General features: G+C 59.2%; 1 protein-coding gene across 1 annotated transcript in view; it reads left to right on the forward strand.

Annotated features, from left to right (window-relative positions):
* The window catches only part of LOC132072551 (disintegrin and metalloproteinase domain-containing protein 33-like), a 33,081-nt gene extending 6,896 nt beyond the window's left edge, over positions 1-26,185 (forward strand). Inside the window, 23 exon segments of the mRNA XM_059470947.1 lie at positions 3,636-3,712; positions 6,180-6,255; positions 6,791-6,867; positions 7,862-8,048; positions 9,048-9,113; positions 9,203-9,274; positions 9,851-10,017; positions 10,173-10,257; positions 11,171-11,313; positions 13,851-14,028; positions 15,014-15,103; positions 15,360-15,555; positions 16,163-16,271; positions 16,831-17,035; positions 18,062-18,139; positions 19,379-19,487; positions 20,379-20,529; positions 21,023-21,113; positions 22,934-23,107; positions 23,109-23,183; positions 23,932-24,095; positions 24,605-24,622; positions 24,999-26,185. Coding sequence (XP_059326930.1) covers positions 3,636-3,712; positions 6,180-6,255; positions 6,791-6,867; positions 7,862-8,048; positions 9,048-9,113; positions 9,203-9,274; positions 9,851-10,017; positions 10,173-10,257; positions 11,171-11,313; positions 13,851-14,028; positions 15,014-15,103; positions 15,360-15,555; positions 16,163-16,271; positions 16,831-17,035; positions 18,062-18,139; positions 19,379-19,487; positions 20,379-20,529; positions 21,023-21,113; positions 22,934-23,107; positions 23,109-23,183; positions 23,932-24,095; positions 24,605-24,622; positions 24,999-25,050 — 2,640 coding nt within the window. The 3' untranslated portion in view covers positions 25,051-26,185.
* The last annotated feature ends 366 nt before the right edge of the window (positions 26,186-26,551 follow it).

Below are 26,551 nucleotides of genomic sequence, written 5' to 3' on the forward strand. Positions count from 1 at the left end.
GGAGCCCAGGACAGTGCTGGAGCCTGGGGAGATGCTGGAGCTTGGAATGTGCTGGAGCCTGGGGAGATGCTGGAGCCCAGGACAATGCTGGAGCCTGGGATGATGGAACCTGGGATGACACTGAAGTTTGGGATGTTGCTGGAGCTTGGAATATGCAGGAGTCCAGACAGTGCTGGAACACAGGATTATGCTGGAGTTTGGGATGATGCTGCAGCCTGAGACAATGGCAGAGCCCAGGAAGATGCTGGAGCTGGGAATGTCCTGGAACCTGGGATGATGCTGGAATGTTCTGGAATCCAGGATGATGCTGGACCTTGGGATGATGCTGAAACCCGATAAGTTGCTGCAGCCCAGGCTGATATTGGAGCCTGGGATGATGCTGGAGCTCTGGAGGATGCTGGGCCTTGGAATAATGCTGGAGCCAAGGATGATACTGGAACCTGGGATGGTGTCGGAAATGTTCTGGAATCCAGGATGATGCTGGGCCTTGGAATGATGCTGGAGCCAGGGATAATATTGGAACCTGGAAGATGCTGGAGGGCAGGAGGAGGCTGGAGCCAGGAGGAGGCTGCTCCTGGATCATTCCCAGGGTGCAGATCCTGTCAGGAGCCCGGGGCAGCTCCCTGCCTGCCCGGGGCACAAGGAGCAGCGTTCAATCAGTGCCATCACCCTGCCTGCCCTCGGAGCCTGGCTCCTGCCTGGCACAGTGCTGCCCACATTCCCTGCTTTCACTGTGCTGATCCCTGCAGGAGCTGAGCTGGGCCCATCCCAGCTGGAACCAGGATCCATCCCTGCTCCCCACTGCCCCTCCAGTAACTCTCAGGGGAAACTGAGGCACGGGGGGAGGAGAGCTTGTGGTGCATCCCCTGCCGGGGAGGGGATACACGTCCCACAGCAGCCGCTTGTTCTCCAGCCCCTGGGAGATGGGATGGGATGGGATGGGATGGGATGGGATGGGATGGGATGGGATGGGATGGGATGGGATGGGATGGGATGGGAGCTGCCGGGGCCGGGATACCCCGGACACACACGTTCCCTTTAAGACGGCAGCTGGGAAAGAACATTCTGCCAGTAACGGCTCTGGAGGCGAGGCAGGGAGTAATTGCTGGGGAATTCTAAACCGGGAGTGAGCCGGCCGGGACCTGGGGGGGAGGAGGAGGAGGAGAGGGCTGCAGGGAGCGGGTGCTGGGGAGATCAGAGACGGGGAGAGAAAAAGGGAGGGCAAGAGGCGGGGGAAAGGAGGGAAACGGCGAGAAAAATGTACAGACCATGTTTGGCCAGAGAGCGATGTTTGTACAAGATCGTGTTCCAAAAATACCGCCCGTTCCCAGTGCCGCCGAGCGGGGATGGAGCCGCTGCCCGCCGGGGCCCGCTCGGTTCGGGCACCGGGCCCGGCTCGGTTCGGCACCGGGGCCCCGCTCGGTTCGGCACCAGGATCCCGCTCGGTTCGGCACCGGGCTCCGCTCGGTTCGGCACCAGGATCCCGCTCGGTTCGGGCACCGGGCCCGGCTCGGTTCGGCACCGGGCCCCGCTCGGTTCGGCACCGGGGCCCTCTCGGTTCGGGGCCGGGCCGGGCCGCGGGAGCCGCCGGGAGGTGCCGGGGCCGGGCCGGGCCTCCCTGTGCTGCGGGTTTGTGCTCTGACAGCGCCGGGGCTGCTCGCCTTTTTTGGAGCTGGGCACATGGAGCGGGAGGCGGAGGGAGCTCAGCCAGCCCGGCTGCAGCTCCAGCCCTGTTCCCTGCTCCATTCCCGGCTCCATCCCCGCATCCCGGCTCCATCTCCGTTCCCGGCTCCATCGCCGCATCCCTGCTCCAGCCCTGCTCCCGGCTCCATCCCCATTCCCAACTCTATCCCCATTGCCGGCTCAAGCTGTTCTCAGCTCCATCCCGGCTCCTTCCCCGTTCCCAGCTCCAGCCCCATTCCCAGCTCTATCCCGGCTCCAGCCCTGCATCCCAGCTCCTCCCGGCTCCAGCCCTGCATCCTGGCTCCATCCCGGCTCCATCGCCCCATCCCGGCTCCATCTCCGTTCCATCCCCATTCCCGGCTCCATCCTCATCCCCGTCCCCGGCTCCCCCCCGGCCCCATCCCCCCATCCCGCCCGGCAGGAGCCGCACCTCGCTGCCCTGTGGACCCGGAGCTCATCGCGGGGGCTCCTCGGAGCCGCAGCCACCCACGGGCACCCTGAGCAGCCTGAGCACTGTCTGGGACGGCCCGGCCCGGGGCTGCCCTCGGGGTGGGTGTGCAGGAACAGCCCCTCCGGCAGTACAGACCCCACAGCCCGGGGGCAGCAGTGCCGGCACCTCACTGCTCTGCACCCAAATGCTTTATCCCTTTGTCCCTCTGTCCCTTTGTCCCTCTGTCCCGAGCTCAGGGCAGGCTCCCCTGGGGCTCCCCTGGTGTCCCCCATAGCCAGGGCAGGGGGCTTGGGCTGGAAGAGCAGCAGCACAGCCAACTCCACAGGAATTGGGGAATCCACAGGGAATCCAGCTCCACAGGAATTGGGGAATCAGGACTTAACCTCTGCTTTATCCCGGGCCTTGAATCACCCAGCTCTGCCCCTCCCTGCTGCATTCCTGTGTTCCAGCTGCAGGGATGGGATGCCAAGGGCAGCCCGAGCTGGGGCCTTGTGGGGATGGCTCCTTTCTCTGTCCTCTTTCCCTGCAGAGCCAGGAACAGCTCCTTCCTCTGTCCCCTTTCCTTCCAGAGCAGGGACGGCTCCTTCCTCTGTCCCCTTTCCTTCCAGAGCAGGGATGGCTCCTTCCTCTGTCCCCTTTCCTTCCAGGGCCAGGAAGAGCTGGCCAGACCCACGGCCATGGCAGTGATGGGGTCCTGTGGGCTGGCAGCCCTCTGGGCTCCCTGTGTGCTCCATGGATGGGGACAGACTGAGGGGGACCTCAGAGCTCAGGGACAGTCCAGGCCATGGGCAGCAGGCAGGGCCATGCTTTCAGTGTCCTCAGAGCTGGGGATAGTGTGGGGACACAGGGAAGGGCAGCACTGTGGGCTCTGGCCCCTCCTGTCACACACAGCTGGGCTGGCTCCAGAGCCAGGTTCCCGTCCAACACCCTCCGAAGAGAGGGAATGAGTAAAGAATGAGTAAAGGCACCGGCATCCTGGGGAAGCTGAGTCAATGTTTCCTTTCTGTGCCGCTGCTCTGAGGTATTTTTAACGGCCCTCATCCGGTGCCCGGGGGGGTATTGGTGGTGATTTCCATCCCCCCAGGGTACTGATGTCCCTCCCAGGGCTGAGGGCCCTTCCCTGGATCAGCCTCTGCACTGGGGCAGAGCTGAGCTGGGATGGAGCACACAGAGACCCTGCTCAGGGTGGTCCTGGTGCTGGTCCTCATCCTGGGGCCATCCTGTTCTGCCTTTCCCTGGGGGAGCTGCCAACAGAGCTGGGGTCTGCTGCCTCAGCCCTGAATCTCTTGTGACTCCCCCATTATCCCTGCTGTAAATCCCCCATTATCCTCCTGTGACTCCCCCGCTATCCCCCTGTGACTCCCCCATTATCCCTGCTGGCTGGGAGTTCAGGGAGATCCCCTTCCCCAGGATGGAGAGGCCGGGATGCACCTGGAGCTGGAGCAGAGGAAGGTTCTGGGCACAGGGACCTTGTCTGAGCCCATCCCTCCTTTCCTTGCAGGTGGTGGCTCCTGCCCGGGCAGAGGTGGCTGTGACAGCTGAGGGCAGAGAGCTCGTGCTGGTGCTGGAGAGGAACCAGTGAGTGTGGGGCTGGGAATGGGGAGGGGACATGGGGCACCCTGCCAGGGACCTGCCTGGGCTGGGGAGGGGACATGGGGCACGGGGCACTCTGCCAGGGACCCATCTGGCCTGGCAGGGTTGCGGCCAGCAGGGGAAGGGACAGCCCAGTGTGGCTCCATTTGGGCTGGAATGCTCCTGTTGCCTCCTTGGTCACCTCCTTTGGGCTCCTGCTCTGGGTCAGTTTGGATGCAGGTGGCAGCAGCTCCTGTCCCCTGTGCCCTGTGACACTCATCCAGCCTGGGACATGGACACTCCCCTCCCCTGGGACACAGACAGGACTTGTGTCCATCTGTCCTGTCCTGCCCTCCTTGTCCCTCTGCCTGAGACCTCGTGGCATTTTACAGAGCCCCAGAACCCCAGAGTGGTTTGGGCTGGAAGGGACCCTGAAGATGCAGTGCCACCCCTGCCATGGCAGGGACATCTGCCACCAGCCCAGGCTGCTCCAGGCCCCGTTCAGGGCTGGGGACACTGCCAGGGGTGGGGCAGCCCAGTTCTCTGTCCCTTGGTGGGTTTGTGTCCTGTGCTGAGCAGGGCAGAGCTGAGCCCTTCCTGCTGCTGGTGGGTACAAACCCAGCCCCACGGTGTCCCCCGGGCCCCAGTCACAGCTCCTGGTGTGCAAGAAGGGGAACTGGGGGTCCCTCTGCCCATCTGAGAGCTGTGGGCACTGGGGTTGGTGGTGGGGGATGAAATGTGATGGGCAGAGCTTGGCCTCGTGTCTGGCTGGTGCTCCAGGCCTGGCCACCTTGGGGTGTCCCCTGTGCCCCTCATTGTGCCCCTCTGGAGAGGGGCAGGAGGGACAAGGAGAGCGCTGGGAGCTCTGGAGGGGGCAGGAGGGACAGGGGCAGCTCTGGGTGAGCTGGGGGACAGTGGCACAAAGGGGACCTGAGCACCCAGAGCAGTCCACAGCACCCAAGGCACCCCAGAGTGGCTGTGGGGACATTGTGGGGATGCAGTGTGGGGACACAGCATGGAGACACAGCGTAGGGACATCCAAACTGCCCTAGGGGTGTACACAGAGTGGGGACACAGCGTGGGGACAGTACATCCAAACTGCCCTGGGGGTACACACAGAGTGGGGACATTGTGGGGACACAGCATGGGGACACAGTGTGGGGACACCCAAACTGCTGCCTCAGCCCTGTGAGCGAGCCCCTGGCCCAGTGAGCTGGGTTTGGCCTCAGACCTTCCTCCTGGCACTGGGAGCTCTGCTCGGTCCCCAGGAGCATCCCGGGGTGTTTTCCTCACCCTGCTTGGTGGAGCAGGCTGGTCCTGCCCTCCCTGCCCTCCCTGCCCTGCCTGGAGGGCACATCCCTGCTGTGGGGCCAGCCCGGGCTGTGCCTGGCTCAGCCATCCCAGTCCATTCCCTGGCCATGGCAGGAGGATTTGCCATTCCTGTGTCCCCAGCCCAGCTGTCCCGTCCCTGTCCCCATGTCCCCGTGTCCCCAGGCTGGCCAGGCCCTGCCTTGGCAGCCACCCAGTGTCCCTGGCAGGAGGCAGGCTGAGCTGTGGCTGCAGTCCCTGGGGCCAGGCACCCACGGACAGGCTGTGGGGAGCCACAGCCGTGCCCACAGTGACATTTCTGGGGCCAGGCTGGCTGAAAGCAGAAAGGGAGAGGCAGGGGAGCTATTCTGGGAGTGCTGCTTTATTTTCTCTGCAGAATTTAACTTTTGGGATGGAGCCAAACCCCAAAAAAGAGTCTAAACTGAGAGCAGGGGAAAACCTGGCCCCATTTGTCCCTCTCTGGGTGGCTGAGCCCCACAGGAGTGCTGCCCTTCCATGGGGCCCTGCCAGCCCAGGGGTGACCTGCCATCCCCACAGGGACCTGCCATCCCCCGGGCACTGCAGCCTTCCAGCAGATACCCATCACCCTGGCATCTGGGCAAGGTCACACAGATCTGGGCAATGCAGGAAAACCTGTCTTCTTTTTCTTTTTTCTTTTTCTTTTTCTTTTTCTTTTTCTTTTTCTTTTTCTTTTTCTTTTTCTTTTTCTTTTTCTTTTTCTTTTTCTTTTTCTTTTTCTTTTTCTGTTCTTTTTTTTTTTTTTTTTTAATTGTTTTTCTTTTTTTCTTTTTCTTCTTTTTCTTCTTCTTCTTCTGGATGGCCCAGCCTGGTTCAGGGGGCTCAGGGGATGTGTGGGTGGCTCAGGGGGTTCAAGGGGCTCAGGGGGATATGTGGAAGGCTCAGAGGGTTCAAGGGGCTCAGGGGGATATGTGGATGGCTCAGAGGATGTGTGGATGGTTCAGGGGGCTCGGGGGGCTCAGGGGATGTGGGGATGGCTCAGGGGGCTTAGGGGGACATGTGGATGGCTCAGGGGGCTCAGGGGATGTGTGGATGGCCCAGGCTCAGGGCCTCAGTGCGTTGCTGTGCCGGCAGCCCTGGAGCCGCTGCCCACTGTCCCCGCTGTGTCCCCGCTGTGTCCCCGCAGGCTGCTGGCTCCGGGCTACACGGAGACGCACTACAGCGAGCAGGGCCAGCCCGTGACGGTCACCCCCAACCACACGGTGGGTGCTGGGCCCTCCCCTCTGGGTTTCGGTGTTCGGATGGAGCCGCGGGGCGCTCCCCTCTGCGTTTCGGGGTTCGGATGGAGCCGAGATTCCCCGACGGCAGCGGGAACGCGGCAGCGCTCGACTGCTGCGGCTCCGGGCCCCAGGACAGCGCTTCGGGACACAAACACAGCAGGGCAGGGCCCTCCCTCCCCATGGCCCCACCGCCTTCTGTCACCCTTCCAGCGCCGCGCCGGGCGCCGGGCTCTGTCCCGGGCTGACCCCGTTCCATTCCCATTCCGGTGCGGGGAACAGCGCTCGCCTGGCTGGGAAAAGAGATGGGAAATGGAAGTGGGGAGATGGAAAAGGGGAGATGGAATAGGGGAAATGGAAAGGGAAAATGGAAAAGGGGAGATGGAAATGGGGAGATGGAAATGGGGAGATGGAAATGGGGGGATGAAAATGGGGAGATGGAAAAGGGGCGCTTTTCTGGGAGCAGCCCTCGGGCTGCTGGTCCCAGCCCGCTGAGGAAGGTCCCCCTGTCTCTCTCCAGGAGCACTGCCACTACCACGGGCACGTCCGTGGCCACCGCCGCTCCTGGGTCGTGCTCAGCACCTGCTCGGGAATACGGTATGGGGGAATGGGAATGGGGAAATGGGGAATGGGAATGGGGGAATATGGTATGGGGGAACAGGAATGGGGAATATGGGAACAGGGAATACGGTATTGGGGAATGGGAATGGGGAATGGAGGAACGGGGGAACAGGGAATGGGGAATGGGGAATGGGGGAATGGAGAATACAGTAATGGGGAATGGGAATGAGGAATGGGGAATACAATATGGGGGAATAGGAATGTGGAATGGGGAACAGGGAATGGGGAATGGGGGATAGGGAATGGGGGAATAGGGAATGGGGAATGGGGGAATGGGGGAACAGGGAGTGAGGGAACAGGGAACAGGAAATGGGGAATGGGGGAACAGAGAATAGGGAGTGGGGAATAGGGGAACAGGGAATGGGGGAATAGGGAATGGAGGAAGGAGTAGGGTAGGGAGGAAGGAGTAGGGAATGGAGGAAGGAATAGGGTATGGGGGAATCAGGGTTGGAGAAACACAGGGTCGGTGGATTGAGGAGCTGACAAAGGTGGGATGGATCCACTGCTCCCTCTCTCTGCAGGGGTCCCCTTTGGGACCATCCAAGCAGCACCAATGCTCATGCAAGCCCAGCTCCAAATGCTTCATGGGCTGATTTTCCCATGGCTCCTATCTTGTCCTTCCTCCTTCTCCCACCCTTCCCCCAGCCCCAGGACTGAGCAGGCTGGGCAGGGACCATATTCCTGGCAGTATGAGCTTATTCCCAGGAAATCTATCCCTGGAGGGGCAGGTCCCTGCACCCCAGAGCAGCTGTCCCAGACCAAGCTTTGGCCTGTGCTCTGAAGGGGGGAGGTTTGGGTGCCCAGGGTTTATTTGTCCTGGGGCTGTTTGAGCAGAGATCCCCAATTCTTGTCCCTGCTCCCAGCTTGAGTACAGACCAGGCTGGTGTGCCACGAGTATGTGGGGCCTCAGGGGCTGGGGCAGTGCAGGGGGAAGCACCACAGGAGCCATCGGGGCTGTTCCCATCTCCAGGGGCCTCATAGTGCTGAGCAGCAACACCAGCTACTACCTGAGCCCCCTGGGGCCCCCCGAGCCCGGCCTGCACCTCCTCCAGCGAGCAGAGCACCTGCCTGTGCCAGGGGGCACCTGCGGGCACGGCCAGCACCTGGCGAGCACCGTGGCTGGCATGGCCCGGCTCTTCCAGCCACGGCACACACGGGTAAATCCTCAGGGGGAATCCAGTTGGGTAAATCCTCATGGGTAAATCCTCATGGGTGAATCTTCATGGGTAAATCCGCTCAGGTAAATCCTCACGGGTGAATTTATTGTGAATCCTCACGGGTGAATCTTCACAGGTGAATTTACCATGAATCCTCATGGGTGAATTCTCACGGGTGAATCCACTTGGGTAAATCCACTTGGGTGAATCCTCATGGGTGAATTTACTGTCAATCCTCACGGGTAAATCCTCACGGGTGAATCTTCACAGGTGAATTTACCATGAATCCTCACGGGTGAATCCACTTGGGTAAATCCACTTGGGTAAATCCTCACGGGTGAATTTACTGTGAATCTTCATGGGTAAATCCTCACAGGTGAATCCACTTGGGTGAACCCTCATGGGTAAATACTTGTGGTAGAATCCTCACAGGTGAATTTACCATGAATCCTCACGGGTGAATCCACTTGGGCAAATCCACTAGGGTAAATCCTCATGGGTGAATTTACTGTGAATCCTCATGAGTAAATCCTCACAGGTGAAACCTCACAGGTAAATCCACTTGGGTGAATCCTCGTGGGTGAATCCTTGCAGGTGAATTCTCAAGGGTAAATCCACTTGGGTAAATCCATTCAGGTAAATTCACTCAGGATCCGTCTGGGGACAGGCAGAGGGCTGGGAGGGGCTCTCCGCACTGCTCCCATGTCCCTGGCAGCTGGGCAGGCTGTGCAGGCAGGTGGGGTGAGAGGGTCTCTGTGGGTGGCTTGTGTGGCTTGAATTTAGGCAGGAGATCCCAGGGGATGCTTGGGTTGGGTCTTGGTGCTGCATCCTATCATGGGGGATATGACGTGAGGTCATTTGGAGCCACCCAAACGTTCTCTGTCACCCTGTGCCTCAGTTTCCCCTCTGAGCTGTCCCTCCTGAGCAGCTCTGTGGTGTCTGGAGGGTGCCCAGAGCCAAGGGCTGCTCCTCTTTGCTGAGCCCTGTGTCTGCCTGCAGGCCAGGAGGGATGCCTGGAGGACCATGAAATACATGGAGCTCTTCATTGTTGCTGATCACACCCTGGTGAGCGCTGGGGGGCAGAAAACCAGGGTCCCTCTCTGTCTCTGCCCTGGATTGACCCCGTGGGCCTCCCCATCCTCACCTGTCTCCAGTACAGGAACCAGAACCGCAACCTGGGCCACACCAAGCAGCGCATCGTGGAGATCGCAAACTACGTGGACAAGGTGAGGGACCTGCCAGACCCTTGTGTGGCCCCAGGGACTGTCCCCGTGTCACCAGGGCCAGGAATCACAGAATTATGGAACTGTTAAGGTCAGAAAGGGTCTTTAAATCTTTGAGTCCAGTCATTCCTCAGCACTGCCAAGGCCAGCACTGACCATGTCCCCAAGGGCCACATGCACGTGACTGTGAATCCCCTCAGGGATGGGGACTGCTCCCCTGTCCTGGGCAGCTGTGCCAGGGCTTGGCCACCCAGGGAGGAGTTCAGGAGCTCTTTGAGAACACGGTGGGAAGGGCTTTGTCACCCGTGGGCTGAGCTCGGCAGGGAAGTGTTCACTGGCCCCTGCCTGGATCATTTTTGGATCATTTCCAAAGAAGGGACACACAGAGGTGTTGTCACTGAATGTCATCGTGCCCCCCTGGCTGCCCACACCTGTGCCTGTGGAGCCATGCTTGCAGGTGGGTGTGGGACAGGTGTGTTCTGGGGTCACACAGCCACAGGGAAACACGAGGACCCCACAGCAGGGAGGGAGGGTGCAGGGAATTGTAGCCCCCATGCCCCCACCCATGCCCTGCTGCAGTTTTATAGGCTGCTGAACATCAAGGTGGCCCTGATCGGGCTGGAGGTGTGGACGGAGCGGGACCAGTGCGCGGTGAGCAGCGACGCCAACGCCACGCTCTGGGCCTTCCTGCAGTGGAAGAAATCGCTGAGGGCGCGCAAGAGGCACGACAACGCCCAGCTGCTGACGTGGGTCTGAGGCTGGGGGCGCTGGGAGGGGGTCCTGGCTGGGGGTGGGCACTCCTGACCCCCCAGTGCTGAGCTGGGCCCATTCTCCTGCCCGGACTGGGGCTGGGCACTCCTGACCCCCAGTGCTGAGCTGGCCCCGTTCTCCTGCCCGGCAGAGGGAAGACCTTCGGGGGCACCACCATCGGGATGGCCCCGCTGGAGGGGATGTGCAGCGCCGACAACTCTGGAGGGGTCAGCGTGGTAAGGGGGGCTGGGGTCCCTGTGCCACCCCGGCCCAGGGGAGATCCCCCTGGGGTTGGAGGAGCAGCCCCTGAGGCTGGGCCAGCACCCCTGAGTTGGGTCTGGGGTGCAGCCTGAAGGTGATGAGGGGTGATGTTGTAGCCCCTGACCTGGGGTGCAGCCTGAAGGTGATGAGGGGTGATGTTGTAGCTCCTGACCCCCTCAGGTGCTGGCCAGGGGCACAGGGGTCAGGTGAGAAGGGGCTGCTGAAGGTCTCCCACCCCCAGCTCCCAGCTGGCACAGCACTAGGATCTCCTGTGCTGCTCCTGTCCCTCGGGCTGGAGAGCCCCTGCCTGTCCCTGCTTCTGCTCTGGATTTCTGCCCCCATCTCTGCCCAGATCCCTTCTGCTCCTCCTGATGGTGACCCTGGGCATGATGGGGTGGCCTTGGTGACCTGTGATCCCTGGGATCACACCCTGTGATCCCTGAGCAGGGTGGTGGGGGACACACAAGTTTCTGGGTTTTGGGATGTGCCCCGGGTTTTGAGCAGCTGGCTCCAGCCAAGAGCTTCCCACCAGCCCCACAGGGGAATATCAGGAGACCAAGCCCCACTTGCCACCAACCTTCCTCCAACCTCTCCTCCACCAACCTTCCTCCAACCTCTCCTCCTGCAGGGCAGAGTGTTCCCTCCTGTGCCCAGCCCCATTCCCTGCTCTGGGTGACCCTGTCCCTCGCTGCTGGCCCTGGTGACACGTCCCTTCCTGGCTGTGGGTGACCCTGTCCCTTGGTGCTGACCTTGGTGACACATCCCCTCCCTGATGTGGGTGGCCCTGGTGACACATCCCCTCCTGGCTGTGGGTGACCCTGTCCCTCGCTGTGGGTGACCCTGTCCCTCCCTGGTGGCCCTGGTGACACGTCCTGTCCCCTCCCTCAGGACCACGCGGAGCAGCCCATCGGCGCCGCCGCCACCATGGCGCACGAGATCGGCCACAACTTCGGCCTGGTGCATGACAGCCCGGGCTGCTGCACCGAGGCCACCCCTGAGCAGGGCGGCTGCGTCATGGCCGCGGCCACCGGGTGAGTGCTGCTGGCCCTGGAGTGTCCCCAGAGCCATGGATGTGTCCTGGGTGTGTCCCCAGTGCCCTGGATGTGTCCCCAGGCCATGGTGCTGGGTGCAGGCAGGGAATGCTGTCACCTCTGCTCTGGAGCCAGGCTGGCAGAGCTGGGAATGTTCCCCTGGAGAAGGGAAGGCTCCAGGCAGAGCTCAGAGCCCCTGGCAGGGCCTGGAGGGGCTCCAGGAGAGCTGCAGAGGGACTGGGGACAAGGGATGGAGGGACAGGAGCCAGGGAATGGCTCCCACTGGGAAAGGGGAGATTGGGCTGGGATCTTGGCAAGGAATTCCTGGCTGGGAGGGTGGGCAGGGGTGGGCTGGAATTCCCAGATTTGCTGTGGCCGCCCCTGGATCCCTGGCAGTGCCCAAGGCCGGGTTGGACACTGGGAGCTCCCTGGGATAGTGGGAGGTGTCCCTGCCATGGCAGGGTGGCACTGGGTGGGTTTCACAATCCATGTGGTTGGTGCCAGTTTCCTTTCCAGTCCTTCTCTCCCTTCTGAGGATGTCTCATCCCAGATGTCCCTGCCCTGAGGGAAAGCAGGGTTTATTCAGCTGTTCATTCCCTGTGTTTGAACCCACCTGCTCTTCCAATGAGGAAGGAACAGTGGGACCCCAGTTGTGCTTTCAGGGCTGCCAGACCCCTGCCAGACCCTGGTGTTGATCCCACAGGATTTAACCTCTGCCTGGGCGGGTTGTGGTGGGGAACAGCACATTTCTGGCTGTGTTTGCACAGCCATGTGTATGAATTTATATAAAAATACATGCGTGGTACACTGGCTTGCTCAGCCTCCATAACCTGCAGGCTCTTACAGGTTTCCCTCCAGCTCAAGAGATTTCAAAACCAGTTTTAAAAAATGTCCTCTGAGTCATCTTGAGAATGAGATGTCCTGGAATGAAAATATTTTTCAGCTTTAAGGGGAAATGAAACTGTTTTTCAAGAAGGAAATGCTTCCTTCTTCATAAACCACTGAAACCCCTGCAAATGGTGAAATTACAGAAGAACTTTGCTCAGAGGTTCTGTAGAAAATGAGTGTTTTTCCTGTTCCTCAGTTCCTTACACACTGTAGGCTCTGACTGTTTTATTTTTTTTGCTGCTCTCTGGGTAGTTTTTGGTATTTTTTTCTGTATTTCTTCAACTTTAAGTGATGTTCACCCATCTCAGCTGTGGGGCCCAGGTGGGGTTTGCTGTGGGGTTCAGTGAGCACAGGAAGGGGTTTGCTATGGCTGAGGGCAGAGGTGACACCTGCAGCAGTGCTGGGCTGGCAGCAGTGAGCACAGGAAAGAGTTTGCTGTGGCTCATGGGTGTCTGTGGTGTCCCAGGGCAGAGGTGACACCTGCAGCAGTGCTGGGCTGGCATCAGTTAGAACAGGAAGGGGCTTGAGTGGGAGCAGAGGGCCCTGCAGGGGTGGGGACCTGCCCTGGGGGTGTCTGTGGTGTCCCAGGGCAGAGGTGACACTGTTTTGCAGAGATAATCAGAACTCCACAACTTTTGTGAAAGTTGTAAAGCTGGTATGTGCTGGAGGCATGTGGGAATCATTCTCTTCAAAATGACATGGGTACTTCTGGGAACTTCAGGTCCCTTTTTATCCCCCTCTCAGATACATATGCATACAATTTCACAATAGGTTCATACATCTTCATTTTTACAAATTTTGCATAACATTTGCCGCTAGTTCTTCTTTATCAGAAAGAATTCCTAGGTCAGGTTGACCTCCTCTCACAGCAGTCTCTGTCTTTTTTTATCACACTCTGCCTCTTCTCTTCTCTTCTCTTCTCTTCTCTTCTCTTCTCTTCTCTTCTCTTCTCTTCTCTTCTCTTCTCTTCTCTTCTCTTCTCTTCTCTTCTCTTCTCTTCTCTTCTCTTCTCTTCTCTTCTCTTCTCTTCTCTTCTCTTCTCTTCTCTTCTCTTCTCTTCTCTTCTCTTCTCTTCTCTTCTCTTCTCTTCTCTTCTCTTCTCTTCTCTTCTCTTCTCTTCTCTTCCCTTCCCTTCCCTTCTCTTCCCTTCTCTTCCCTTCCCTTCCCTTCCCTTCCCTTCCCTTCCCTTCCCTTCCCTTCCCTTCCCTTCCCTTCCCTTCCCTTCCCTTCCCTTCCCTTCCCTTCCCTTCCCTTCCCTTCCCTTCCCTTCCCTTCCCTTCCCTTCCCTTCCCTTCCCTTCCCTTCCCTTCCCTTCCCTTCCCTTCCCTTCCCTTCCCTTCCCTTCCCTTCCCTTCCCTTCCCTTCCCTTCCCTTCCCTTCCCTTCCCTTCCCTGTCTTTCACTGAAGCAGTTTCTCTGAGCCTAGGCCTTGCAGTCAGGCTACATAGCTATGTTTGCTAACCACAGACTCAAAGATGTACATTTCACCTAAATCAAAATGGATTTCTGCTCTGGAGAATTTCCACTCTGTCTCACCTGGGTCACTGAGCAATGGGGATCTGCTCTGGGAGGGTCTGTGCCAGTCTGTGCCAGTTGTCCATGTGCTGAATTCCCCACCTCCTCTGGCCCTGCTCCCCTGTGTCCCCCCAGGCACCCCTTCCCGCGGGTGTTCAGCTCGTGCAGCAGGAGGCAGCTGGAGAGCTACTTCCAGAAGGGAGGGGGAATGTGCCTCTTCAACCTGCCCGACACCAAGGACCTGGTGGTGGCACGCAAATGTGGCAACGGCTTCCGCGAGGAGGGAGAGGACTGCGACTGCGGCGAGGTGGAGGTACAGGGGGGCTTGTGGGATGTGGGGGGACAGGGGGTCCTTTGTAGGATGTGGGGGGACAGGGGGTCCTTTGTGGGATGTGGGGGGACAGGGGGTCCTCCTGGGACCTGGAGGGACAGAGTGACCCTTGTGGGAGGTGGAAGGGCAGAGGGGTCCTCTGTGACAGCGTTCACAGGGGTCCCAGGTTGAGGGAAGAGATGAGGATCTGACTCCGTGTTTCAGAAGGCTGATTTATTATTTTATGATATGTATTACATTAAAACTATACTAAAAGAATAGAAGAAAGGATTTCATCAGAAGGCTAGCTAAGAATAGAAAAAGAAAGAATGATAACAAAGGCTTGTGGCTAGGACAGAGAGTCCAAGCCAGCTGACTGTGATTGGCCATTAATCAAAAACAACCAACATGGGCCAATCACAGATGTACCTGTTGCATTCCACAGCAGCAGATAATCAATGTTTACATTTTGTTCTTGAGGCCTCTCAGCTTAGGAGGGAAAATCCTAATGAAAGAATTTTCCATAAAAGATGTCTGCAACAGTCCTCCTCAGCTGAGGGAATTCCTGCACAGGGCATTTACAAGGGAAGGGTTTGCTGTCACCACAGGGACTCCATCCCAAGGGCTTTTCCCAGTCCCACCTCCCTGAATCCATCTATCCCAGTCCTGACTTTCCCCTGAGTGCCCATTCTCCCCCCTGCCCTCTGTGCCTCAGTTTCCCCATTGCAGGATGAGCAGGGTGCTCTGGGATGGGTGTGGCAGGGACTGGGGCAGTGCTGGGGAAGGCATGGAGCCCCAGCCCATGGATGGGTGTGGCAGGGGTGGGGCAGTGCTGGGGAAAGGATGGAGCCCCAGCCCATGGATGGGTGTGGCAGGGGCAGTGGTGTGGCAGGGATGGAGCCCCAGCCCATGGATGGGTGTGGCAGGGGTGGGGCAGCAATGGGGCAGGGATGGAGCCCCAGCCCATGGAGCTCTGTGCTCCCCACAGGAATGCACCAACCCCTGCTGCAACGCTCACAACTGCACGCTCAAGGAGGGGGCCCAGTGTGCCCACGGTGACTGCTGCCACAGCTGCAAGGTGAGACCCAGCCTGAACACCCTGTGCCACCGCCTGTCCCCAGTGTGTGCCCATGTCAGTGCCACCTGTCCCCAGTCTGTGCCCATGTCAGTGCCCCCTGTCCCCAGTCTGTCCCCGTGTCAGTGCCACCTGTCCCCAGTGTGCCCCCATGTCGGTGCCACCTGTCCCCAGTGTGTGCCTGTGTGTGTCCCCCCAGTGTCCCCATGTCACTGCCCCCTGTCCCCACTCTGTCCCCACTCTGTCCCTCTGTCCCCAGCTGAAGGTGGCCGGGACTCTGTGCCGGGAGGCCGCTGGCTCCTGTGACCTGCCCGAGTTCTGCACGGGAGCGTCCCCGTACTGCCCTCCCAACGTGTACCTGCTGGACGGCTCCTCGTGCGCCCAGGGCCAGGCCTACTGCAGCAACGGCATGTGCATGACCCACCAGCAGCAGTGTGTGCAGCTCTGGGGGCCAGGTCAGTCCCTCCCTGCAGCAATGGGGTGTGCATGACCCACCAGCAGCAGTGTGTGCAGCTCTGGGGGCCAGGTCAGTCCCATCCCTCACTGCAGCACCAGCCTGGGGTGCCCAGGGGGCTGTGGGTGCTGCATGGGGGCCCTGGCACAGCCACAGCCACACCAATGGCCAGGGGACAGTTCTGAACCCCAAATCCTTGGGAATGGGGTGGAGGGTGCCCAGAGCAGTTGTGGCTGCCCCTGCATCCCTGGAATGCCCAAGGCCAGGGATGGGGGATGCCCAGAGCAGCTGTGGCTGCCCTTGGATCCATGGAATGTCCAGGGTTGGACACTGGGGCTGGGAGCCACCTGGGACAGTGGGAAGTGTTCCTGCCCTGGGTGGAACTGGGTGGGTTTAAGGTCTCTTCCAACCCAACCCATTCTCTGACCAAAATCCTCCACAAGCCTCCAGAGAATGGGGAAGTTCATCCCTCCTGTCCCTGGCCTGACACCCACAGCAGCAGCTCCTGGGACAGCTGTCCCTGGTGTGTTCTCCCTGAGCCCCATGTGCTGCTCCTGCTGTGGGTCCCTGCCTGTGCCAGGGTTCCCAGAGCTCTCCCCTGTGTGCAGGAGCGTGGCCAGCCCCTGATGCCTGCTTCCAGGACGTGAACATGGCAGGGAACACCTACGGCAACTGCGGCAAGGACAGCCAGGGCCGCTACGTCAAGTGTGACAAGAGGTGGGCACAGCGCTGGCATTGGGTGCTCTGTGTCCCCTCCTGTACCCCTGCCACCCTTGTCATGCCACTGGGAGGGCCCTGCATCAGCCCTACCCTCGGGAATCAGCCCTGGATTGTACCCCAGAAAGCCACCAGGTCCTCCTGAGCTCTGTCCCCACCACTGCTGGGAGGTGGGACCTGGAGATCTTGAGGTGTTTTCCAGCCTCAATCCTGTGATTCTGCTGTCCCACCACCAGCAGCTCCCAGCCCAGCCTGCTGGGCAATCAAAGCCAGTGCCAGATTTAGGGTGTTGTGCTCTCTGGTGTCCCAGTGCCACATTTAGGGAGTTGTGCTCTCTGTGTTCCCAGTGACCCCAGGGATGTCAGTGCCTCTCCTCCCCTCCCCTGCCCTGGCTGTTTCCCTCCATCATTCATGTGCTGTCCATGATTTACCCACTGAGCCTCTCCAGCATGGCCATAACCCCATGGGAATGACCCCCAGGTGTGGGATGCTGGGGCTGGGGGGCTGAGGGGGCACCACTGCCCGCTGTCCCATCTCCTCCCGGCTGTGCCCGCTGCAGGGATGCCATGTGTGGGAAGATCCAGTGCCAGAGCTCTGCCAAGAAGCCTCAAGGCACCAACACGGTGTCCATCGACACCACCATCCGCCTCAAGGGCCGCGAGGTCAAGTGCAGGGGCACCTTCGTCTACAGCGCCAAGGACGACCAGGAGGACCTGTCCGACCCAGGGCTGGTGCTGACGGGCACCAAGTGCGGGGATGGCATGGTGAGTGTCCCCTCTGCCCCGGGCTCTGCTCAGGGACACCTGACCTGGGCTCTCACCCAGCTCCAGGCACCTTCTGTGGGCTCTGACCCAGCTCCAGGTACCTCCTCTGGGCTCTGACCCAGCTCCAGGCTGCACATGGCCATTCCCTGTGTCACAGCCAGACCCTGCAGTGGTTCCTTGCACACCTGCAGATGTTCTCTCAGTGTCACCTCTGGCTGCCACCAGGTGTTTGTGGGCCACCAGGTTCTTCTCACTCTGGGCATTTGTGGGCATCACCAGATGCTCAGTCGTGTTTAGGCCACCAAATCATTCTCTGTGCCCTCCAAACTTCTTCACCAAATTGGTTCAGAGTGGAGCAACCCCAGCAGGAATTGCCCCAGGATTTGATTGAGGATTCCTCCTATGAAGAGATTGTTTCCCAGAGGAAAAAGGAAATCTCTGACAGGAATCCATGTGACAAATCCAGTGCTAACTGGGCATTGCTGTCTGCAGCTCCTGCATCTCCGAGAGCTTTGGAGGGGGCCAGTGGAGCTGAGAGAGGGCAGTGGCTGCTGGAAGCCAGGGCAGCAGGGATGTGTTCCAGAGAGGGCTGGCTGTGGAGACACAGCCTTCCCAGTTTGGCATTTTAACAGTGAAATCTTCACTGGGGAGGCCAAAGCGGTGACATTTTCATGAGGAAATGTGGCCAGTTTTAGTTTTGAAATGCGGCATTGTTTATTCTGGCCAGTGCCTGGGATTTCAGGCCAAATGGGAAATGTTTTCCCTTGGTTTTGGTGCCAAATGGAAATGGTTTCCCTTGGTTTTGGGGCCAAATGGGAAATGGTTTCTCTTGGTTTTGGGGCCAAATGGAAATGGTTTCTCCAGGAGCTGGCAGGGGTCTGTGTGGAGCGGGTGGGAGTGGAATCCCTTGGCTGGAGCCATGTGATTTCACCACCTGCATTTTCCAGCACTCCAACCCTCTGGAGCACCCCCAGCTGTCCCTGTCCAGGTCCCTGTGTGACCTCAGCCTCTCATGTGTCCCCCCAGGTGTGCAAGGACCGGCGGTGCCAGAACGCATCCTTGTTCGAGCTGGAGAAGTGTGTGTCCCGCTGCCACGGCCACGGGGTGAGCTCTGCTGGGAGCCCTGGTGCCAGGGGAGGGCTGGGAGTGTCTGCCACAGGGATGGGACCTGCAGGGAGCCCCTGGCATCAGGGGAGGGCTGGGAGCCAGCCCCAGTGTGTGCCATGAGGATGGGACCTGCTGGCACCTCCAGGGAGCCCCTGGCATCAGGGACAGGGCTGGGAGCCAGCCCCAGGGTCTGCCACAGGGATGGGCCCTGGGACTCAGGGGATTTGGGCCTCTCAGACCTGTCCCAGGCAGGGCTGGGACCTTTGCTCAGCTGTGTCCCAGCGAAAGGAACAGGATTGTTTATGGTGTCAGCTTGGCTCAGGGTCTGGTTTGAGCTGGAGAGCGTTTGGAGCTCAGAGCAGGTGCAGGGTCCCCCTGAGAGCAGAACAAGTGCTGGAAGGAGAACTGGACAGCAGAAAGGCAGGGCAGTGGCTCAGGGATGGAGGAGACACTGCTCTCCAGAGTTGGAAGGTTACAGAGGTCTGAGCTCTGAGAGCTGAACAGGAGCTGGAAGGAGAAGTGGGACAGCAGAAAGGCAGGGCAGTAGCTCAGGGAGGGGAGGGCACACTGCTCTCCAAAGCTGAAAGGTTACAGAGGTCTGAGCTCTGTGCATGCAGGGCTCTGTCAGATGGGGCAACAGACACTGCTGGGTTCTGGATGTGACAGATAAAACACCTGATTGACCCTTCTGTGACAGGTAAAACATCCACACCTGCCCTTTGTTGTGCCCAGCATGGCTCAGGCTCTCAGAGCTGCAGTTGGTCAGCCTGTGGATGAGCAGGTTCTGGGGGGACCTTCTGGCACCTTCCAGCACTAAAAGGGGCTTGTAAAGAAGAGGGAGGGTGACTTTTTACATGGGCAGATAGGGACAGGAGCAGGGGGAATGGCTTCAAACTGAAAGAAGAGATGGAGATGGGATATTGGGAATTGGGAATTGTTCCCTGGCAGGGTGGGCAGGAGCTGGGCTGGAATTCCCAGATTTGCTGTGGCTGCCCCTGGATCCCTGGCAGTGCCCAGGGCCAGGTTGGACACTGGGGCTGTAGCAGCCTGGGATAGTGGGATGGGATGGGATTTAAGCTCCTTCCCTGATCCCAAACCATTCCAGGATTCTGTGATGCCCAAGCGGGAACATTGTCAGGGGTGAAGCTCCTTCAGCCCAGACTCGTGTCACCATCTCTCCATTGCTGCCCTGTGGACCCCCATTGCACACATGCCAGCCCTGTGCTCTGTCCCCAGGTGTGCAACAGCAACAAGAACTGTCACTGTGAGCCAGGCTGGGCCCCCCCGTTCTGCGAGAAGCCGGGGCTGGGGGGCAGCGTGGACAGCGGCCCCGTGCAGAACCACGGTGAGTCACAATTGTCCCTGTGCCCTGAGTGTGTCCCCATGCCCTGAGGGCTCCTGGGCTGCAGCAGGGCCCAGGAAGGGCTGGGGGCTCCCAGAGGGGCTGGGGGGCAGCGTGGACAGCAGCCCCGTGCAGAACCATGGTGAGTGTCACACTGTCCCCGTGCAGAACCATGGTGAGTCCGAGTCACACTATCCCTGTGCAGAGCCACCGTCAGTCAAACTGTCTCCATGTCCTGAGTGCTCCTGGGCTGCAGTGGGGCCCAGGGAGGGCTGGGGGCTCCCAGAGGGGCCTGTGCAGGTGTGACAGTGTTCACAGGGGTTCTTGGATGAGGGAAGAGACGTGGATCTGACTCTGTTTCAGAAGGCTTGATTTATTATTTTATGATATATATTACATTAAAACTGTACTAAATGAATGGAAGAAAAGGTTCTCATCAGAAGGCTGGCTAAGAATAGAATAGCCAAGAATGATAACAAAGGTTTGTGGCTTGGACAGAGAGCCTGAGCCAGCTCCTTGTGATTGGCCATTAATTAGAAACATCTAACATGGGCCAATCACAGATGCACCTGTTGCATCCCACAGCAGCAGATAATCATTGTTTACATTTTGTTCCTGAGGCCTCTCAGCTTCTCAGGAGGAAAAATCCTAAGGAAAGGTTTTTTCATAAAGTTGTCTGTGGCACGCAGGCAGCCCCACAGTGTGTGCCCAGCTCTGGCTGTTGGTGGCACCCACTGCCACCAGAGGCCACCGAGGGAGGGTCCCTTCCTAGAGTGGCACCAGCAGGGATGTGCCAGCTCTGCTGACCAGCAATGGACAATGGGGTCACCACGAGCAGGGCTGGGGGCTGCTGTCTGTCCCAGCCCCTCAGTGGCCCCTGTGCTCCCCTGGCAGCCCACGAGTCCATCCTGATCGCCCTGGTGGTCATCTCGCTGTTCCTGCTGCCCGCTCTGACGCTCAGCATCTGCTACTGGTACCGCCAGGAGAACTCCCTGCTGGCCAGGTGGATCCAGGAGAGCAGGGTCCGGGCCCACGGCGCCTGCAGGTGGGCACACACCCAAACCCTTCCCTCCCTGCACCCAGGGCAGCCTGGGCTGGTTTCACCCTGCCTGGCAGGGGCTGGGGGTGCACAGCCCCTGTCGCAGTGTGAGACTGCTTTGGGGGCTGGACAGACTGACCTGGGGAACCCAGAGCTCTCAGCAATTCCCTGAGCCCAGGACACCGATGGTCCTCTGGGCAGGACAGTCCCAGGGAGGGGAGGAGGTGGCCTGGAATCAAGGAGAATTCTCATTCCTTGTGCCCATCACACATTGACCATCCTTGTCACACACTGACCATCCCTGTCACAGAATGACCATCCCTGTCACACACACTGACCATCCCTGTTGCCCATCATGCACTGACCATCCCTGCTGCCCAGCAGTGAGGGCTGGCTGTTAATGAGGTGTTAATTGATACAGGAGCTGATGGGCAGTGTTTTTGGGGCAGTTGGTGCTCCCCTGGTTGCTTTATTTTGCCGTGTCCCAAATTCCCAGCAGGAACAAGTCCGTGGGTCGGAAGTCAAGCAGTGCCCATGCCAAAGCTGCTTTCACCCTGAGGAACATTTCAGCCTCCAGCCACCCTTCTAAGGTCAGTGATAACTCAGTAGGGTCAGGGATAACTGACTAGGGTCAGTGATAACTCACTAAAGTGAGTGATAGCTCAGTCAGGGATAACTCAGCTGTCAGGTTTGATTCCCAGCTGGGATGTGAAGTCTGTGAGTGTCACATCTGCTCCCAGGAACTGGGCAAGCCCTGGTGCCCTGTGCTGGTCCTGCCCTAGGTCTGCACTGAGCCCCTGGCCAGGTGTGCCCATCCCTCCTAAAATTGAGTTTGTTGAGCTCAAAGTCCCCTGGTGATCACCAGGAGCCTCCACTGGGAAACTTCCCATATGGAAAAGGGATAGATGGGAGTGAGGGATGATCACAGCCTGTGTTGGGGGTATTTTCTGATGTTAATGAGCCCAAAATTCAAACACAGTTGGTCTTTGGCTTTGTAGTTCGATTTATGGCGTCCTGTTCTTCCTTCTTGGGTCACTGCTGCAGATTTTGGTTGTTCCTTCATTTGGCTATTCCCTCATTTTCCAGTTCTTTTATTTATTCTGTACCTTAACTTTGAACCTGCATTGGTGCTTTTTGGGCACCAGGGCTGAATTCAGGAAGAATTCAGGTTTTTTTGGATGATGTCTCCCACCTGCTGGAAATTGGTGTGCATTCAGCAGAGCTGACACTGCTCTGGTCTCCAGCCCCTTTCTCACCCCTGTGTGTTCCCATGGGGTTGGTGAGGAGCAAACCCAGAATCACAGGCTCAGGAAGGATGGAGATGCCCTCCAATGTCCATCTCCAAGCCCATCAAACCCACCCATCAGTGCTGCCAGGCTCAGCACTGACTATGCTCAGCGTTTGGCTGGGCTGGTGACAGTGCTGGCCCCACAGAGGTCCCAGAGCTCCTCCTGCAGCTCCCTGGAGCCCAGGCCTCAGGGACACAGCTGCTGTTGAGCGCCTGGAGCAGGCACCCCAAGTGATGTTGGCAAGGGGGGCTATTTACAGACACGAACAAGACGGGGCTGCTGCTGAAAGCACCTCGAGCTGCTTTATTTTTCAGCATCACTCTGATTACATGGTTATGACAACGGGAAGATGCTAGCAGCTCACATTCCAGGCAGCAGACACAGAACTTAATGTTACAACTTACTTTATAAGGTTCTTGACCAATCACACAAAGCAAAAGCACATTGACAGTATTTATATCTGTACCGTATATGTTCTATATTGACAGTAGTTCTATTCAATCACCATAAGCACACGTACCTTTTGTTAAAACAATGCTTGCTTATTTTGAATACAATACCTGCTTGTGAGCCTTAAAACACAATGCACAGAGCTCCATTATTAAGCTTTAACCTTCCTAATATCTTGCTAGATGAACTTTTCTGTAGCTTAGAGAGCTATTCTGACAAGTGTTAATACACAGACCATTGTTCTATTTGCCCTTGCTTTTCTACAGTTTAAATACTTCTTCTGCTGACCTAACTCATGGCTGCTACTTTAGCTCTACTCACAGTTCTGCTGTATCCGAGGCCTGCCTTTTGCAGCTTTCCCCTCTAATTTCCCCTCTAATTTTGTGGATTCCCACAATTCCCCCTGTCTGTGGGAATACACACCCTCCAGTGTCCATCTCCAAGCCCATCAAACCCACGCATCAGCACTGCCAGGCTCAGCACTGACCATGCTCAGCGTTTGGCTGGGCTGGTGACAGTGCTGGCCCCAGGAGGTGTCCAGAGCTCCTCCTGCAGCTCCCGGGAGCCCAGGGCTCAGGGACACAGCTGCTGTGTCACACCTGGAGCAGATACCCCAAGGATGCTCCCCCAGCTGTGCTTTTCTCTACTTTTTCCCTTTCTCCCTCTCTCAGGGCCCTCGGAGCGCGTTCCTGCCCCGGCCTGGTGCTGCCCAGCCTGGCTCCCAGCCCATCAACGTGGTGCACCCGCTCCGCCCGGCCCCCCTGGGCATCCCCCCCCGGCCCAGGGACCCCCGACCCGCCCGGCCCCCACCCCCGGCCGCCAAATCCCCCCCAGGCCCCGCCAAGGCCGGCGGCGCCCCCCCAGGCCAAGCTGCCGCCGCCCAGGAAACCTCTGCCCTGCAGCCCCGTCAGGAGCCCACAGGTGAGCTCTGATGGGGGGACACAGGTGAGCCCTGCTGGGGGAGACACAGGTGAGCTCTGATGGGGGGACACAGGTGAGGTGTGCTGGGGGACCCCACAGGTGAGCTCTGCCCTGCAGCCCCGTCAGGAGCCCACAGGTGAGCTCTGGTCAGGGAGACACAGGTGAGCCCTGCTGGGGGAGACACAGGTGAGTTCTGATGGGGGAGACACAGGTGAGTTCTGATGGGGGAGACACAGGTGAGTTCTGATGGGGGAGACATAGGTGAGCTCTGCCCTGCAGCCCTGTCAGGAGCCCACAGGTGAGATCTGATGGGGGGACACAGGTGAACTGTGCTCAATGACCCCACAGGTGAGCCCTGCTCAGGGACCCCACAGGTGAGCTGTGTCCCCCCCCCCAGACACAGGAGACCCCATAGGTGACCCCACGGGTGAGCTGTGTCCCCCCAGGCCCAGGTGAGCTCCTGCCCTCTGTCTGGGCTGGGCTCTGTTCAGGATCTGTCCCAGCCCCCTGAGGCTGCACCTGGGCTGACATTGCAGGAGCCCCATCACACCTGAGGGTGCTTTAGGGTTTTTTTGGGTGTTGTTCTGTGCTTTTAAGGCTCTCACCTCTGCGGGGAGGGAGGTCTGTAGGGTTCCCTGAATGCTCTCCTAAGAGCTCTGTCTCTGCTGTGCCCTCTGCCATGCCAGGTGGCCCCAAGGGGCTCCTTGGATGCCACTCTAAGGGCTCTGTCTGTGCCCTCTGATGCCAGGTGCCCCCCAGGCACGGAGCCCCGCGCCGGCCGCTGCCGGGCAGCCCCCTCCTGGCCAAGGAGCTGCCCCCTGCCCCCGGACAGACCCTGCTGGTCATGGTCCCTCCCTCCAGCCCCAGGGTGCCCAGCACCAGCGCCTCCAGCCCTGCCACGAGGCCAATAAAGTGAGTGGGGGCAGCTGGGGGGTACCCAGGGCTGGGCTCTGGCTGTGGGCATGGGGGGAACCCGAGGGAGGGACACTCCAAAGGGCTGCAGCGGGTCCATGGGGTGGCCAAGGGGGGACCAAGGTGCCAGGGAGGGAGGGAGGGAGGGAGTGCCAGCCCTTGGGAGTGCCCCTGGCCTGGGGGGAGCTGTGGGACTGCTGGGGATGAGGGAGTGCAGGGATGGACACTGGGGATGAGGGAGTGCAGGGGATGAGGACTGTTTGGGATAAGGGAGTGCAGGGATGGATGCTGGGGAGGAGGGAGTGCAGGGATGAGGGAGTGCAGGGATGGACAATAGGGATGAGGGAGTGCAGGGATGGACAATGGGAATGAGGGAATGCAGGGATGGACACTGGGGATGAGGGAATGCTGGGGTGGATGCTGGGGATGAGGACTGTTGGGGATAAGGGAGTGCAGGGATGGATGCTGATGCTCTCTATGCTGATGCTCTCTCATCTTTCCCCCTGCAGACCGATGCCACCTCAAAGGTGAGTGAGGACATTCACAGACCCCTGTGCTGGGCTGGGAAATGGGGACCCATCCACCTTCCCAGGGCTCCTGGGTGGGACATGGTCCCTCTGGGCACTCCAATGGGGCACCTGTGTCCCAGAGGATGAGGATGTGGGGTTTGTTTGGAGTTGGGGGATAAAGCCCAAGTCCTTGACAGTGCCACTTGTGCTCCCAGCTCTCCTGCACTGCTGACTACTCTGGGTGTGGGGCAGGGGAGCCTCAGGGGACCCTCTCCTGACAGGCAGGCTCATGTGCCTGGAGAATTCCTGACCTGGGGAGGGGGTGCTGGGGCTGGTGGGTGTCTGGTGCTTGCACTCAAACCTGTTGTCTCCTTTCTCTTTCCTCTTGCTCCAGGCCAGTCCCAGCCATCAAAGCCCAGTCAACCTCCTTCTCCTCAAAGAAGTGACAGTCCCAGGACACCTGGGACACCTGGGACAATCCCTGACCTCCCTTCCTGAGCTGGCTCTCCTGATTTGCACTGCTGTGGCCACAGGGCTCTTGTTTTAGTAACCCTTTTGATACCAGAGGACTATTTTTGTAAGACAGAATTTGTATTCAGCACACAAACTGTAGTGGTGGGGTGAGAGGGGACATTGGTACACAGCTGGACCAGGGCTGGCTGAGGTGGTGTTTCCATGATGGAGATCCCACCACAGCTGGACCAGGGCTGGCTGAGGTGGGATGTCCATGATGGAGATCCCACCACGACTGGACCAGGGCTGGTTGAGGTGGGGTGTCCATGATGCAGATTCCACCATGGCTCTTGGCACTGCTTCCTGGCCCATCTCACTGCCAGCTTCACTTCTCTGGACATTGCACACGGGCTGGGAGGGGGTGGCTGGGGCAGTGACCATCCCCACCGATGGAAGATGCTGGTGACAGCGTGATGTCCTTGCAGCTACCTCCTCCTCCTCCTTCAGGCCTGCAGCCCCCAGCCTGCAGCTCCACACTGGGCACCTCTCGGGGGGATGTTTGCCATGACAGAACCCAGGTGCCCAGTTTGGGCTGGGCCACGCAGTGCTGGGACAGTTCCATGAAGGATCCAAGTTCTCAGGCTCCCCTGACCTCCTACACAAGGAAAGGCAGCTCCAGGTGACGATCCCGGGCTCACCTGGAAGGAGGAACTGTCTGGGAGCGTCTGAACACCCGAAGTGCCCATGACAGCTGCTCCCAGGGTGCTCCTGAGGGGCTCAGGATCCCTCACAGCGCTGCCTGTTCCTGCCAGGCCCAGCAGAGGCTCCAGGAGCTGCTCACACTCCCAGGGGAAGGAGCCATGAGCAGGAACCAGAGCAGGAAACTCCTGCCCGTGCCGGTGGCTTGTCCTTGCCCTGGCCAAGCCTCTGCATCTCTCTGTGCCTCAATGCCCCTCTGGGGGTGTTTCCTACCTCACAGGGCTGTTGTGAGGTGTGACAAAGGGGCTCTCCAGGGCTCCCACCCCTCTGTCCAAGGTGCTGTTGACCTGCACAGTTGGTGCCACTTTCCTGTGACTTGACCTGCGGCTCGATCAGGGTCTGAGACAACAACAAAGACTTGGAAAAGTCCCCTGGCTCCTCTGGCTCTTTTCTTGCTCCCTGTCCCCTGAGCCTTCAGGCACCAGGACATCTCCAGGGCTCTGCCCACACCAGGGCAGGCAGATCCCAGGGTCTTGTAACCTGGGATCCAGCTGGGTGTGACCTGTCAGATCCCATCTGACCTGGGGAAAATCCTTTGGGATGTGTCCAGCCATGATGTAGTTTCAGGGAGAGCCCTCAGGCAGCTGCTCTGGGCTTCCATTGTCCCCAGTGTCCCCATTGTCCCCAGCCTGTGGGTGCGGCTGCCTTAACCCAAGCTGTCCTTACCTTGGGCTGTGTTCTGGAATTGTTGAGTCACACCTGGGTGTTCCCTGAAGCATCCTCAGGAGGAATTTC

The sequence above is a fragment of the Ammospiza nelsoni genome, chromosome 4 (genome assembly GCF_027579445.1).
Source record: "Ammospiza nelsoni isolate bAmmNel1 chromosome 4, bAmmNel1.pri, whole genome shotgun sequence".
NCBI classification, from domain to species: Eukaryota; Metazoa; Chordata; class Aves; order Passeriformes; family Passerellidae; genus Ammospiza; species Ammospiza nelsoni.